The sequence below is a fragment of the Lipophrys pholis genome (genome assembly GCF_963383615.2).
Source record: "Lipophrys pholis genome assembly, chromosome: 21".
NCBI classification, from domain to species: Eukaryota; Metazoa; Chordata; class Actinopteri; order Blenniiformes; family Blenniidae; genus Lipophrys; species Lipophrys pholis.
In genome coordinates, this window is record NC_137649.1 from 22259222 (window position 1) to 22273020 (window position 13799).

At 43.0% G+C, this 13799-nt stretch overlaps 2 protein-coding genes across 2 annotated transcripts in view; one reads left to right on the forward strand and one right to left on the reverse strand.

Moving 5' to 3' along the window:
- Positions 1-6296, forward strand: fbxo16 (F-box protein 16; the record flags this gene model as incomplete). Its single annotated transcript, XM_080491106.1, has 8 exons — positions 1-93; positions 957-992; positions 1709-1915; positions 1996-2160; positions 2448-2653; positions 3119-3209; positions 3577-3778; positions 6187-6296. 8 exons carry the CDS (start codon positions 1-3, stop codon positions 6294-6296), a joined length of 1110 nt encoding a protein of 369 aa, XP_080347232.1.
- Positions 6297-9838: 3542 nt separating this feature from the next.
- The window catches only part of fam49a (family with sequence similarity 49 member A), a 48517-nt gene continuing 44556 nt past the window's right edge, over positions 9839-13799 (reverse strand). Inside the window, exons 4-12 of the mRNA XM_080490203.1 lie at positions 13275-13396; positions 13095-13200; positions 12871-13007; positions 11798-11875; positions 11526-11642; positions 11058-11137; positions 10598-10724; positions 10422-10492; positions 9839-10200 (exon numbers count right to left, since the gene is read on the reverse strand). Of these exons, the coding sequence (XP_080346329.1) occupies positions 10137-10200; positions 10422-10492; positions 10598-10724; positions 11058-11137; positions 11526-11642; positions 11798-11875; positions 12871-13007; positions 13095-13200; positions 13275-13396 (902 nt within the window). The 3' untranslated portion in view covers positions 9839-10136. The remainder of the gene's footprint in view (positions 10201-10421; positions 10493-10597; positions 10725-11057; positions 11138-11525; positions 11643-11797; positions 11876-12870; positions 13008-13094; positions 13201-13274; positions 13397-13799) is intronic.

Consider the following 13799-nt stretch of genomic DNA (forward strand, 5'->3'; position numbering starts at 1 on the left):
ATGCCGGTGGCAGCCCGGAATTCAACCTGCAGCAGGACTGACACCAAACTGAGCTGCTGGACTCCACTGAACCACCCACAGGCCAACAGCAAGGTGTGTGTGAGTGTATACACACACACACACACACACACACACACACACACACACACTAGATATAATGTGTAATTTCCACACTTCATATGCATATAATACTACACTTCACATATACACACAACATTCCTCTAAAATTATGAAATTACTGAATATTTCATTTAGGAAATTATATATATATATAAACTGCCTTATTGTCATGAGTTCGGTCAACATTGTTTTTGATTATTTTTAAAGACTAACAATTTGGGGGATCAGATAAACACTGGTAATTAAATTAAATTAAATTAAATTAAATTAATTAAATTAAATTAAATTTAATTTAATTTAATTTAAATTGTAATATGTTTTCTTGATATCTAATGTATTTTTCACTGGTAATTTCTTTTGTCGTGTGGATCCTCAAAAATAAAGAAAGAATATATAGAATATATGATATAACAATATATTGGAGTTATAATAAAATGATTTCAACTTCTAACTAAAAGTTCCAGGATGTAGTGAGAGTTGGAATAAAGCAGACGAAACACCCCAAAAAATAATTTAAGTCATCATTTAAATGTGTTTTAGGTTCGAACCTGAAACAGTCTAATATCTAATATTTATTCACAGTTAAGATGAGACTTCATTTAGTTTCGTTCAGAAATTCTTCCACATGTGAAATATAGTTTTTGTTCCTATAAATATAAAAAGAACCCATAAAAAGGTCTTTTTACATCTTTTACACTGGATTTTACTTTTATTCTTTAGCTTTATTTTTGTTATTTATTGTCTGTTTTTTTGTTTTTTTAATCCCTTTCTTAATCTCTTTGTTTGAATGTTTTTCATGATCTTAATCTCACTATATTGCTTTTCTTCTTTCTCAGGTGTTTTCAGAGAGACGCAGCCTCCTGGCCAAGTGGGTGAGTCCAGGATGTTCTGGTTTGTTTTGTTCTTCAGCGGGGTGCAGAGACCTTCGGGGGGGAATTACATCATCTCTTTGTTAAGCAGCGACTTTTTTCCCCGATTCATTTTTGAGAGGAAATCATAATAAAAGTAACAATTGGAGGATAAAATTCACAATAAATGCACATTTTCATTACTGGAACTGTTGAAGCTTCTACCTACCAGGTGTTTTAATTAAACGTCTTTTCATTACTTTGGCCAACCAAAGTTGGGACAAAGGTTGTTTTTGTCCGCTTGTATTTATTAATTTCTTTTTAATTCATTAATTGGCGCGTATGTAAGCTACCAACTATCGCAAAGAATATTCAGCCGAATTCAATGACATTTTCAGGGACGATTCGTCTTTATCAAAAGATGCTCACATTACATTTTGAGAGCGTCAAAGGTCACGAAAAAGGTCGTATTTCCATCATGACGTGGTGAGTTTTAATCCCATCGACGCCACAAAGAAGAAGAAGGATGGAAGCAGTGCTGTGGGGGATCAAATAATAGTATAATCCATCGGTTTCCATGGTGACAGATGTGGCGTTGGCGAAGGTGTGTGCTCTACCGAGGCCATGGTGTCTGACCACGTGTTGATGCGTTAGAATTTGCCAGAGATGAAGGAGTCTGTGTTTGGGGATGTCAGTGAGGAAGCTCAGCCCTGTGGGGGGGGGGGGGGGTTTGTCCTCAGTTCGCCCGCTGGTCCGACAGCCAGAGGAAGGCGGTGCTGCAGGACTTGGTGCAGAGCTGCTCGGTGGAGCAGCTCCGCCTCCTGAGCCTCAGCGTCAGCAGACGGCTCCCCCTGCAGGCCGCGGACTTCACCTGCCTGCTGCCCAGGGCCCTCAGCCTCTACGTCTTCTCCTTCCTGGACCCTCGCAGCCTCTCGCGGTGTGCTCAGGTGCGAAACCCCGGAAGAGACACGCCCGGCGAGTCGGCCGTGTCGGCGCGCCGCTGACGGTGGCGGGTCTGTGTCTGCAGGTGAGCTGGCACTGGAGGAGCCTGGTGGAGCTGGACCAGCTGTGGATGAGGAAGTGTCTGAAGCTGGGCTGGTGCATCCACTCCTGCCCAACGCCTTTAGAGCAAGGCATCTGGAAGGGACACTACATCCAGTGTGTCCAGGAGCTGAGGCGGAGCTGCCTGCAGGTTCAGCAAACGGCTTCATGTTTATTTGCAATAAGTTTTTAGCTCCAGAAGTTAAATGGGAGTTTTACGGCCACCTTAGGTTCTCCTGCACACTTCAAGAGTTAAAATACAAACTACACACTCTGCTAGATGCTAATGCATCATTTCCTACCGTATATTCGATAAAGACCCAATAGAAATGGATTTATTGCGCGAGTCACGTCCAGAAAGATTTTAGTGAGTCGCACAGCCGGAGCACAACAAATCGATGTTTTTAAACACGTTTGTAGAAAAACTCTTCCCACCAGCGGGTCCCGGCGGCTCCAGCCACCGACACGAGACGACGGGATCCGTGGGGCTTCAGCGGCGAGGAGCGTCCGGCGTGGAGACGCTCCGGTTCCGGGGTAAAGAAGGAGAAACAGCCGCCGTGGAGAGACTCCGACAAACACCCCAAGGACACCATACGCTTCAACTACCTGGACAACCTGGACCCGCCCACCGAGGAGCGGGGGGGGTGAGGAAACCACCCCCTCTAAACTCACCCGCGTCCAAATATCCATCATATCGATGTCTACGCTGGTATCGATATCGAACGATATCAGTGCAATGAGAGCGATACTCGCTTTCAGTTTCTCTCCATCCTGAACACTGAATAATATTTTTTCTAATTTCTTCTGGAGTTATAGTTTTCTACACTTTGTTAATGTTTTATTATGATAAAGTATTTTCTGTTTACCTATACTTTCTGGGATTTTACCCTTGAATATCAAAAAGTATCATGTTGGTATCCGCGATTCTGACCCGGTCTTTACTTATCGATACCAAATCTTGCAGTGTCCCGAAATTTACACACACACACACACACACACACACACACACACACACACACACACACACACACACACACACACACACACACACACACACACACACACACACACACACACACACACACTCACTGCTCCCTCCTTGTCTGCAGGCACCAGAAGAGCAGCGCCTCCACTGGCAGCGGCGGGGAGCGGCGGCAGCTGTCCGAGGCCCATTACAAACTCCGCAAAGCCAAGTCGCTGGTAAGGCGGCGCCGCGTTCATCATCATGGAACAAAACCCCGCCGGGACGGTGACCTGATGGTCTCAACCAAACGAGGACGATCAGCGCAGCAAAGCTCCCTGGGGGCCGAGGACACGCCGGCGTCGTGCATCATGGAGCCGTGTTTACACAGGAATACATCTTAATGATGATGAGGGGGGGGGGGCTGATGGAGGAGGAAGAAGGGGGGCTGACGGAGGAAGTGAGACAGAATGGTGTGTGAGGGAAAGGTTAGATAGAGGACAAAGTTGCATTTAATATTTAAGATCTGCTGACACACACAAACACACACACACACACACACACACACACACAATAATAATTCAAACTGTCAATCTTTTCTTCCAGATGTTGCTGAGCTCTAACAGCAGACCCCCTCCTCCCCCTCCCCCCTGCATTAACTGCCCCCTCACACCGGAGATGTGTCAGAGCCTCCTCCGCCTGGCCCGGGGTAACGCCGCGGTCCGCCCCGGCCCAGTGAGGCCACCGGTGCCCCGTCTGAGCATCGAGGCGCTCAGGGCGTCACGGCGCACGCACAGGAGTGCTCCTGGTAACCCCCCCCCCCCCATCACCACCACCACCACCCCAACCCCACCCCCCACTCACACACACACTCCTCCCCCAGGCTCCACACATGATGTAACCACAGAGCAAGAAACCCACTCAGATCGGAATCAGGAGGCAAAATAAAGTCCGACGCTGCAGGAAAGTGATTGCGTGTCGCTTGTGACCCCGTTAGAAACATCGCACACGCCGCAGAGCTCCGTACAGAGGGAAGCGATTCAGGCCTCGTTTACACGGCAACGTCTCAAAGTTGCGTTTTTTTTACAGTCGGAGGGGTTTTTCCCGAAAAGTTCGGCTTTGGGGAGCAGTTTTCGCAAAGTCTTCAGTGGCTCCGAGCAGCGTTGTCGTGGAAACAGAATCCCAAAACCCAACGGCAGTTTTGGGTTTTAGCTTGAAAACGTTGCTGTGTAATACTGCAATGTAAAACATTAAAGTTTAACTAGCAGCTATTGGATCAAATCTATTTATATATTAGCACCAAGTTATTACATTACTGGCTTTAATACATTTACAACTAGAGCTACACTCGGTAGAGCGCCCATCAAAACTAGAGCTACACTCGGTAGAGCGCAGACCTTCGCCAGCGCCACATTTGTTTGCGGAACCGAGTTAGCATTGCTAGCACGATAGCCCTTAGCTCATATCGATGCTAACTCGGTAGGTCAGGCGGAAACATCACTATGTGAAACACTGTGCAGGGAGCGTCTCCATGGCAACAGACACTGATCTCCTCCATGAGGTGCCGCGCTCATCTGCTTTGTATGGGACATTTTCTCAGTTTTTTAGGATTTATTGGTAAACGGTTAGCCGTTAACGTCCCAGAATCGAATCGATTTTTCCTTGGATGATGACAAACCATCCCTGAAAATCTAATGCAATTCAGGCGAGTAGTTTTTGTCAAAAACTTTGTAGAATACATAAATACAAACCAAAATATATGAGTGTTATTAGTATTGTTATTCACAATTCAGTTAAAAACAAAATAAGAAGAAATTGATTTTTATGAACGACGACCACTCTTGATATTAAAGGAGACATATCATGCTTTTAAATCCTTCCTTTTTACATATAAATCATACAGTTGTGGTCTATATAAAGCGGAACTGCAATGCTTGGGTCTGAATTCCTCATTATTAGAGCTCCACAGGCCCCTTTTCAACCCCTTTTCTGATGTGCTTCTGAGAGCAACTCGTTTTGGGGCGGTCTCTTCATACCCCGCCTCCTCTCCAGGTTGCACAGGTGACACTCGGTTCAACGCCACCCTGTTCGGCCATCTTTGTAGGTTGATAGAACAGATACAATTATCTAGCGGCGCAGAAACTTTATATTCACACATTATTTACAAAATGTCAACAACGGAAGATTTGTCCATCCAGCCATACATGTTGGAGCCAGAGTTGGACCCGGCGGAGCGAGATGAAAATGACGATGATGCACCTACAGAACAACGTCTTCATATGGATGTAACGCAATGGTGTGTTACTATATTTACACTAACTTCTCCATCCATGCCCACTACTACAATACTGCCTGTATTACAATGACTATTTAACACAGAAGTTACATTATAATCTAAAATGAGCACACAGCGCTAACATATGAAGACGGTGCAACTGCTAATGCTAACAAAACAATGACAGGGACGTCTTATCATCACACTTTTTAGCGTTATATACAGCTGACCGAAGTGCTCTGTTCGTCGTCTCCATAGATAGAAGGAACTGACCGCTCAATCAGACCAAGTCTTTCGGCAAATCCTTCTTTATACTGGCGGAGGTTGCTGAAGCAGTCGTCCTTAAAGTGCTTCGCGCACACAAAAATGACCTTACCCACAGATGTGGGTACATTTCTGTGAAAAATAAAACTCAACCAGGCACTTCGAAAAGGTTCTGATGCTGGGAGACGATGTAACGAAGCTTGTGGGTTACTACATCCAACAACCGAACATTTCGACTTATCCTCTCGTAACTTCGGTTGGACTACAAAATCGCAGCGAGAAACAAAAATGGCGGATTGCTCGAAATGTCGATGTCCTAATTTGGCAGTTCCGCCGGGAATACTGTGACGTCATTGTTCAAAAAACGTAATAGAGAATAGAAAAATCGAAACGGATCGCAAAATATGACCAAAACAGAATATAAAGATATCAACGGAGCACCTGAAGAGACTACTTTGAACTTTTCTGTACTTCTAAACACTCTAAATATACAACAACATGCATTTAAGGGCTAAAAAAGTGGATTTAGCATGATATGTCCCCTTTAAAGAAAACGTCATGTAGCTCGCTTTATTTTACACTCAATCATAAATCCAGAGTTTAGAGAGTATTTCATGTGTTTCCGAGTGAATCGACACACCAACACTTTTTCTGAGGTTCGTTTTCTTCGTTTCCAGACACTCCTCTGTTCCGGGCTCAGCTCTGGACGGAGCTGGCAGCATCGGACGCACGAGAGAGAAACATCGCCCCCCAGTGGGCTGGAAGAGAACTACAGCACACAGCATGAGGAGATCCTGTTTTTCTTCTCCACCTTATTTCTGCTAATAATCATGAGGCGTAAAAGTTGCAGTTTAACACCAAACTGTATTAAATAACGTGAATAAAGACGCCAAAAAAAACAACTCAAAAAACAATTCTGTAAGAAATGTACCACCTTTATTATCCAACCCACACATCCCATTCCGTTTTCAGTAACAAATCCAGAGGAGTTTTCTGTTTTTATATATAAACAGTGAATCTGAACTCCAAAAATACTCAAACTGTCGGCTTAGGACAAGAAGAAAATAAAACAACCTGGGAGTCAAACACACACAGTAGCACATCGTCGGCAGAGAGCGGCGCCGCTTCAGGACGTCTTTGTGACGCTTCTCGTATAAATCTCCTCACTATCGCGCGTACGCGGCACTTCCTGTGCAGCAGCGGCTTTCAGAGTGTGGGCGGAGGACGGGAGGTTCGTGTCTGCTTGAAGAATGTTTCCCACGATGAAAGAGAATGTTGTCGGTATCGATAAAGGAAAAAGCTGATTTATGTGTTGGTTTAACTTTCGTTTAATGCCGCCATCAATATGTTCCTGCCGCCGTGCCACTTTTTGAAAAACCGCTGCTACAAAACATTGAACAAACAAAACACGGCTAGAAACAGCATGAATCCTGTTTTTATGGCTTTTGGATGAAATCAAACCAAGAAAAAAAAAGAAAAACTTGATATTTACAGTAGATTTCAGTTCAAGTTTCATCCTCTCTACCAGAGGGGCTGATTTCTCATCATTATTTGACATTATGAGAGTTGATGTTTTACAAATTTAGTAGTTGCCTGTAAATCTTAATCAATTGATCATTTCCACCTCAGAATACATGAACTTTTACAATATTTAAGGATTAATTGCACTTGATATTGGATTACATTTTTTGTTGGATGTCCATTTTTAAGGCAATGCTTGTGCTTCCTGATGAGCAAACAGACATTTTAATACACCAGGCGAAGTTTTAAACAACCAAAGGACGATGGTGAGAAAGTTCTTCATGTCGTACGTTGACCAAGTCATAAATAAAATACCTTAACTTGTCGCAGTGAATAGTTTTTGTGTTCTTTAAGAATTTTTCAGCTTATAGTAAAAAATACAAAAACAACCACTGAGCGTAGATTGTCCATTTGTTTCTGTCAAACTGAAGGAAACAGGAAATGGCCAGTGTTATTAGAACAAGTGACACCATTATTAACACACATGAGCAGTTTAACTGCCAACTTCCTTCAACTGTTTGATCCAGAGTGAATTCATAAGCTGAAGTTGTATTTGTGAGATATTCAGTGTAGAGGAAAAACATTTATTTTTTTACTGGGAAGGTATTAAAACTGGCTGAGATTGTTTTCTGAAGTTTGTTCTACTTAAAAATAATAATTTACTAAGAATTAAATATATTTTTTGGCCTTTTGCTGAAAGATTTATGAGAAAAATCACTCATAAGTGTGAAACAATTACCGTATTTTCTGGACTATAAGTTAGATCTGTTCCTCTAAAAAACAAAAAAGTGCCAAAGAGAAAAAAAATGACTAAAAATACCATAAAACCAGCGTTTTCTTCCCCCCACGTCCAGACACGACTGCTTTGTTAATAATCGCTATTCCAGAAATATCTCATCTATGAATTTTCCCCTCAGCTCTGGCCGTTCTTTGTTTTCTTCATCGGTAACAGTTTCTCTCTCTTCTCCAGTCTCTCTCACACTCTCAAACACTTTGTTTTCTGCCACACATTTTATTCATCCATTTATTTTAAATTCCGCTGTGGAGAATTTTCTTTTTGCGCTTTCAGTCAAATGTGGCAATACTATATGTTGGTACTGTAGCATCATTTTGTTGTCATACTGACATCTAGTGGCCTCAGGTGGTATATTTTAATATGCAAGTCACATAACCAGGGAAACGCCTGGCAGTAAAGAAAGAAAAGAGCCACTTATAGTCCAGGAAATACGGTTTTCTCACAATAATAACTGGTTGGTTGGGTTGATTTTATTAAATAGTTCATTACAGCTCCGTCTTGTGGAGAAATAATTGACATTGTGCGTTTCTGCAAATCTTTATTTTGTTAAAAGTCCATGATTTGTGATATACGACGCCCTCTAGTGGTTGAAGTTATTATCGCTCCTGTCAACCGAAAACAAAAAAAACCCTAAAAAAGTTTGTGATTTTAAACCATCCAATCATATTTTCTAAAGCTTCTGAAGCCAAACATTTAAAATTTTACCTTTACGTACTGTGTTTGGGTCAGAAATTTACCGGTTTTATCAGTTGACAGCAGTAATAATACCACAAATATGGAAAAACGTTAAAACACTTTCGAACTGGTGTTACAAATCTTTATACATCGAGGCTTTTCTGGGTCCATTTTGACTCGTTTCTGTTCAGATTAGTCTTATATGCACCAGTGTGTCAAATTCAGGAAGATTGTGGTTCAGATGTACTAAAATCAGCCGTCTAGTTCTCATGTTTTAGGTGAAAATTGTGTTGATTTTTCACTCTAGAAAGTGTTTACAGCTTTAAAAAAAATAAATAAAAAAGTCTCCATGCTTTCTGAACTTTTTACAAATGATTTTCAAGCCTTTATTGATTAAAGTCAGACTGGCTGTTATCACCAGAAAAGATACACTGAAGGCATTTAAAATTAATTGAGAGTTAATTATAGCACCAGACGTCTGAAATAAAGAAACGACCACACTGGTTTACAAGAAGCTACATGTTTTTTTAGGTTTTTTTTGGTGTACGCAATCCGGAGAATTTACTTGCGCAATACAAAGTCTGTGAATTTTAAATACGAAAGTTTATGGAAATTAACTCCGACAAACTGTGTGTTTTAATTAGGGACTGAACCAGTAACTATTGTGGCCATTCTGGATGTAATAAAGTCAATAATGTAATATAACAGTTTTTCATACAACCATGATGTGTATCATCAGTGAGCGACGACTGCGGAAAAAAACACCTTGAATTTCAAAGAAATTCAGCTTTATTTGTGTGTTATTTCAATATTAGCTGGTTTTTCTGCGCTCCATCAGTCTTCTAATGACTCATTAGATCAAATACGTTATTACACTATTTGCAAGTTATTACATTCTGGACATTATTACATTGAAAAAGGCCAAAGGTGAGACGTTATTGGCAATAATTAAATTATTTACAAGCTCGTATTTATGACTAATCAAGTTAAATCCGATATACAGAAACGAACAAGGTCAACGTTTCTTTTTTTTTTTTCCATCATTGTCTTTTCACACTTTGTGTTCACAGTGGATTCATTTCAACAGGTTCACACGACTGGAGACAAAAACTATTAAAAAAAAAAAAAAAAAAGCCTCTGTCATCATCAATCCTCACCCGTTTGGAGTTTTTAACTATTCACACACACACACAAAAAAAATTAAAAACACCAAAAAAAAAAATCGTCATTGTCTGAATGAACTTTATGATTCAACTTCACAGAATTTAAAATCCCCAACGGAGATTAAAGTTGCTTGAAACAAACAGGATGTGAGTGAAAATGATGAAAGAGATGAATTAAAGGACTTTTTTTTTTTTTTTTTTTTTCTTTTTCCTGCTGCCTTCTTCATTTATTTCCACGCTCGGGATGTTCTAAGGCCCGACGGCTTCCCGTCGTTTGTGCTCGGATTCGTTTCCTTCAGGTAAGTTGGAGGGAATGACTACGCAGATACACACGAGTATTAACATCGAGTCTTTTCTTTTTAAATAATGTAAACATATACATCTTATGCGAGGTCGGCGCAGAGATCCTCTTCATATTTATTTATATATATATATATATATAAAAAAAAAAGAGAGAGAAACGGGACCAATATTACTGGAGCATCGTCCGGATGTTCTTCGGAGTCGACTCGTCGTTCAGGTGTTTTGTGGTGAATCTGAGGACGGAAACAACACGAGTGTGATTTTTCAATTTCTTAAGGCTTCGTTCACACGACAACGTTTCTAGTGAAAACACGTCGTTTTTGCGTCGATGAGCCCATAAATATATATTCGTTTGTCCGCTCGGATCGAACTACATATATTTAGGAGCTCATCGATGGACGCCGAGTGTCGAGTGTGAGGATGTTAAATCCTCCTTGTGACTGGATGAACCTACTTGAGAGCGTTCAGGAGACCTTCCACGTTGTCTGCCGGCTGGTCCTTCAGCACCTTGATGCAGCCTTTCATCTGTTGAATGGCAGCATGGAGTGTGAGTGTGTGAGTGTGATACTGAATGTGTGATATTGTGTGTGTGTGTGTGTGTGTGTGTGTGTGTGTGTGTGTGTGTCTCACGTCTATCTTGGAGGACTTGTTGAAGGCTCCGTTGGGGTGAACGTGGTCATAAAGGATGATGACTCCCACCATCACCCTCATGCAGAACAAGAGTGTGTCCTCGCTGCTGAAACGGCTTGAATATTCTCTGCACACACACACACACACACACACATTTTTAAACAATCAACATGACGTGTCTGTGCAGACTGTGTGAGAACACACGTACACACTGCAGGCATGAACAATCAGTCCTTTGATCTTTTTGTCTTACAGCATTTTTATTATTATTTTTTTTTTAAAGCAGCAGACAATAAATCTCTCTCACACTAAAACACTGGGCTTAAACTACGATTCAACTTTAAATCACAGAGTTAAAAACTAAACCGAATCAGAAAAAAACATTTTAAGACATTATACTGTGAAATAATCAAGATATCGATATCTGTGTGTGTGTGTGTGTGTGTGTGTGTGTACTCACGGTGTTTCTAACATGACCTTACACACACTGGCCATGGTGCTGAGACAGTCTGTGGTGTTCTCCAGTGGAAGAGTCTTGTTCTACAGCGCACAGACACACAGACACACAGTCAGTTTGTGACATGAGAGGTAAAAAACTTCCACATTAAACACAAGTGTCACATGATCTGCCGTCTGTGGCGACGGAGGAGAATCCAAATCTGGACTTCTAATCGATTCCACGTTTGACCTTTGCAACTTTTATCAACCTTGAAGTTTGGGGAGAGGGGCAGAAGGGCAATGGAACCTGTGATCAGACGACTCTGGGCCCGTTTACTCTCGCCATTGTTATGGTTTATAGCGTACTGATCCCTAGAAAATGACGCGTTTTCACTTGAAAAGCCTCTGAATACCCCTGCTGACTCTTTAACAGTGTTTTAACGCGCCGAGCTCCACCGCCCGCCGTCTCTCCGTGGCAGTTTGGCTTCACCTCCGTCACGAAGTTAGTGGTTGCGTTGCTGAGCGTTTTCAGCATGGGCGTGGCCTCGGCGTAGAACAGAGACATCCTGTTGGCCATCTCGTTGTTGACTTCGTTCTCGATGTCGAGCTGCGGGCAGAGACACGGACAACAGCAGATAAACAACAAGCGGCGGCGGCGGCGTCCAGTCAGGAGTTTTCACATGTCACTAAAAACCAAGAAAAAACCAACCAACAGCACGAACTAGGATGTAACACAAAATGTTTTTGGGAGGGAAAACTCACGTTCATGTTGTTTATCCGGTTCCGACTGATGGTCCGTCTGTAGTAGCTGAAGTCGTTCTGGATGGCAGGAATCCTCATCTGAGGCCAAGCAAGAGAACAATCACCACGTTAAAATAAAAAATAAATTCTTTGTTGTGGTTTTTCTCCAGATATCCCACTGGAGTGACTCTATGCCTTATTTGTACAGAATCTGTGATTCATGTTCAAAAATGTGTTTTTCACCAAATTTACTGCTACAGCTTGAGCAAGAAATGTCTTTGTGAATGTGTAAGTGTTGTGGAGAGAAACCTAAATCCACAAGTACACGGCTCACAACTGCAAATTCCACGTTCACAAATGCTCACCAGCAATACCCTCCATACCCCCTGACATAAGGCACCTGCATACTCCCCTTTGAACCCATAAGAACAAGAAGAAAATTCGGCAGTGACGTCAGCCAGCAGCAGAAAAAAAAAAGCTTTTTAGGCAGGACTGTTCATACTCCGATAAGAAGCTGCCGGACTCGCAGGCCACGCCCCCTCGCAGCAGGCACAAGTCTGTGAAGCGGCGTTTAAACTTCTCAACTGCACAGTTTATTTCTGGCCTCCAGTGCTTTCAGAAATACATTTCTCTGAGCTTTTTCAGTTATAAAAAAGTTTCTGTCCCAGCGCGATGTTAGTCCAGTTTTAACTCCAGGAGCTGACAGCTGTTCGTGATGCGTTCAGGTGCATCACGTCAGCCGACACTCCGACATTTTAACGAGCTGCGGCGCTCGTACAGTAGCGCTGTTACAAGCTAAATATGATTAAAATATTATCGATAGTCATGAGCGAACTAGAACACGCATGCGCAGCAGAGCAGAAGTTTCGGCAGTGCGGCTCCTACATAGTTCGGCCAGGGTGGTTGGCACAGCCGAAACTAATTTGTTCGGCCAGAAGGAGCTGGCCGAAGGAAATGACGTCATTTCGTTCGACAGGACCCCGCACTGCCGAACTTTGGTCTTGTTCTTATGGAGTATGAAGAGGCCTTAAGAGACTCTCCCATGTGCAGCTTGTGAAACCTCATTCGTGTTCGAGCTCCGGCGCTGGACTGACCTTGAGCTCGTCGAAGCGCAGCGTGAAGTGGAGGATCTCGGCGAACTGCTTGGCCAGCGCCTGCTCCCGCTCCAGGTGCTGGGTGGGCGTGAGGGGCGGACACGTCAGGGACTCCAGCAGACTCTGCAGAGCCTCTTCTGCAGACACAAACACACCGGCATCACCTGCTTAGTCCACCCCCGAGAGGATTTGGCGGCGGAGAAAGGACGTGCGCGCCGACGCACCTAGTCTGAGGGAGAAGCTGTAGAACTTCTTGAGCTTGATGACGAGCGGGCAGACCGAGTTCCAGGCTCGCTCCTGCAGCAGGAGGTCGTTGGGGTTCTGAATGGCCTGGGAAGGGGCGACACAAAACGTCATTCCCGAGGCCGTACGCCACAGGTAGACTGCGCGTCGTCTTCACTTACATCTCGGATCTCCTGCCCGGCTCCTTTGTACGCCTGCAGGCCGGTCAGGATGTTCTCGGAGTCCTGCAGGACGGCGTTCACCTGGTTCCACACCTCGCGCTCTCCTTCCGTCGGCTGTGCATCTGACGCACGGAGCGAAAGCGGTTAAAACAACAGCGAGCTCAACAAGTGCAGCAGATAAAAGTGAAAACAGTCACATCCGAGAACACGCGAGGAAGCTTCAGCTGGAACGAAAGCTTCACACCAGAAGTCTCGGACTCAAATGAACTTTCATCTGATTGGAGGAAGACTTCAGTGGACACGGAAGATTTTTTCTACAAACAGTGCGAATAATTCTTTATATCTTCTGCTTCTTTTTTTTATATGTATAAACAATTTAATAATTGTATTTCTGGGATTATTATCCAAGTTCTAGGAGTTTCAGACTTCTGGATTAAGCTAATGAATATTGACGACAGCAGCTTTGGGCTCCGTTTACACCTTTCAAGTTAAAAGGCATCGACTCGGCGTTTTCGTTTAAGAAAA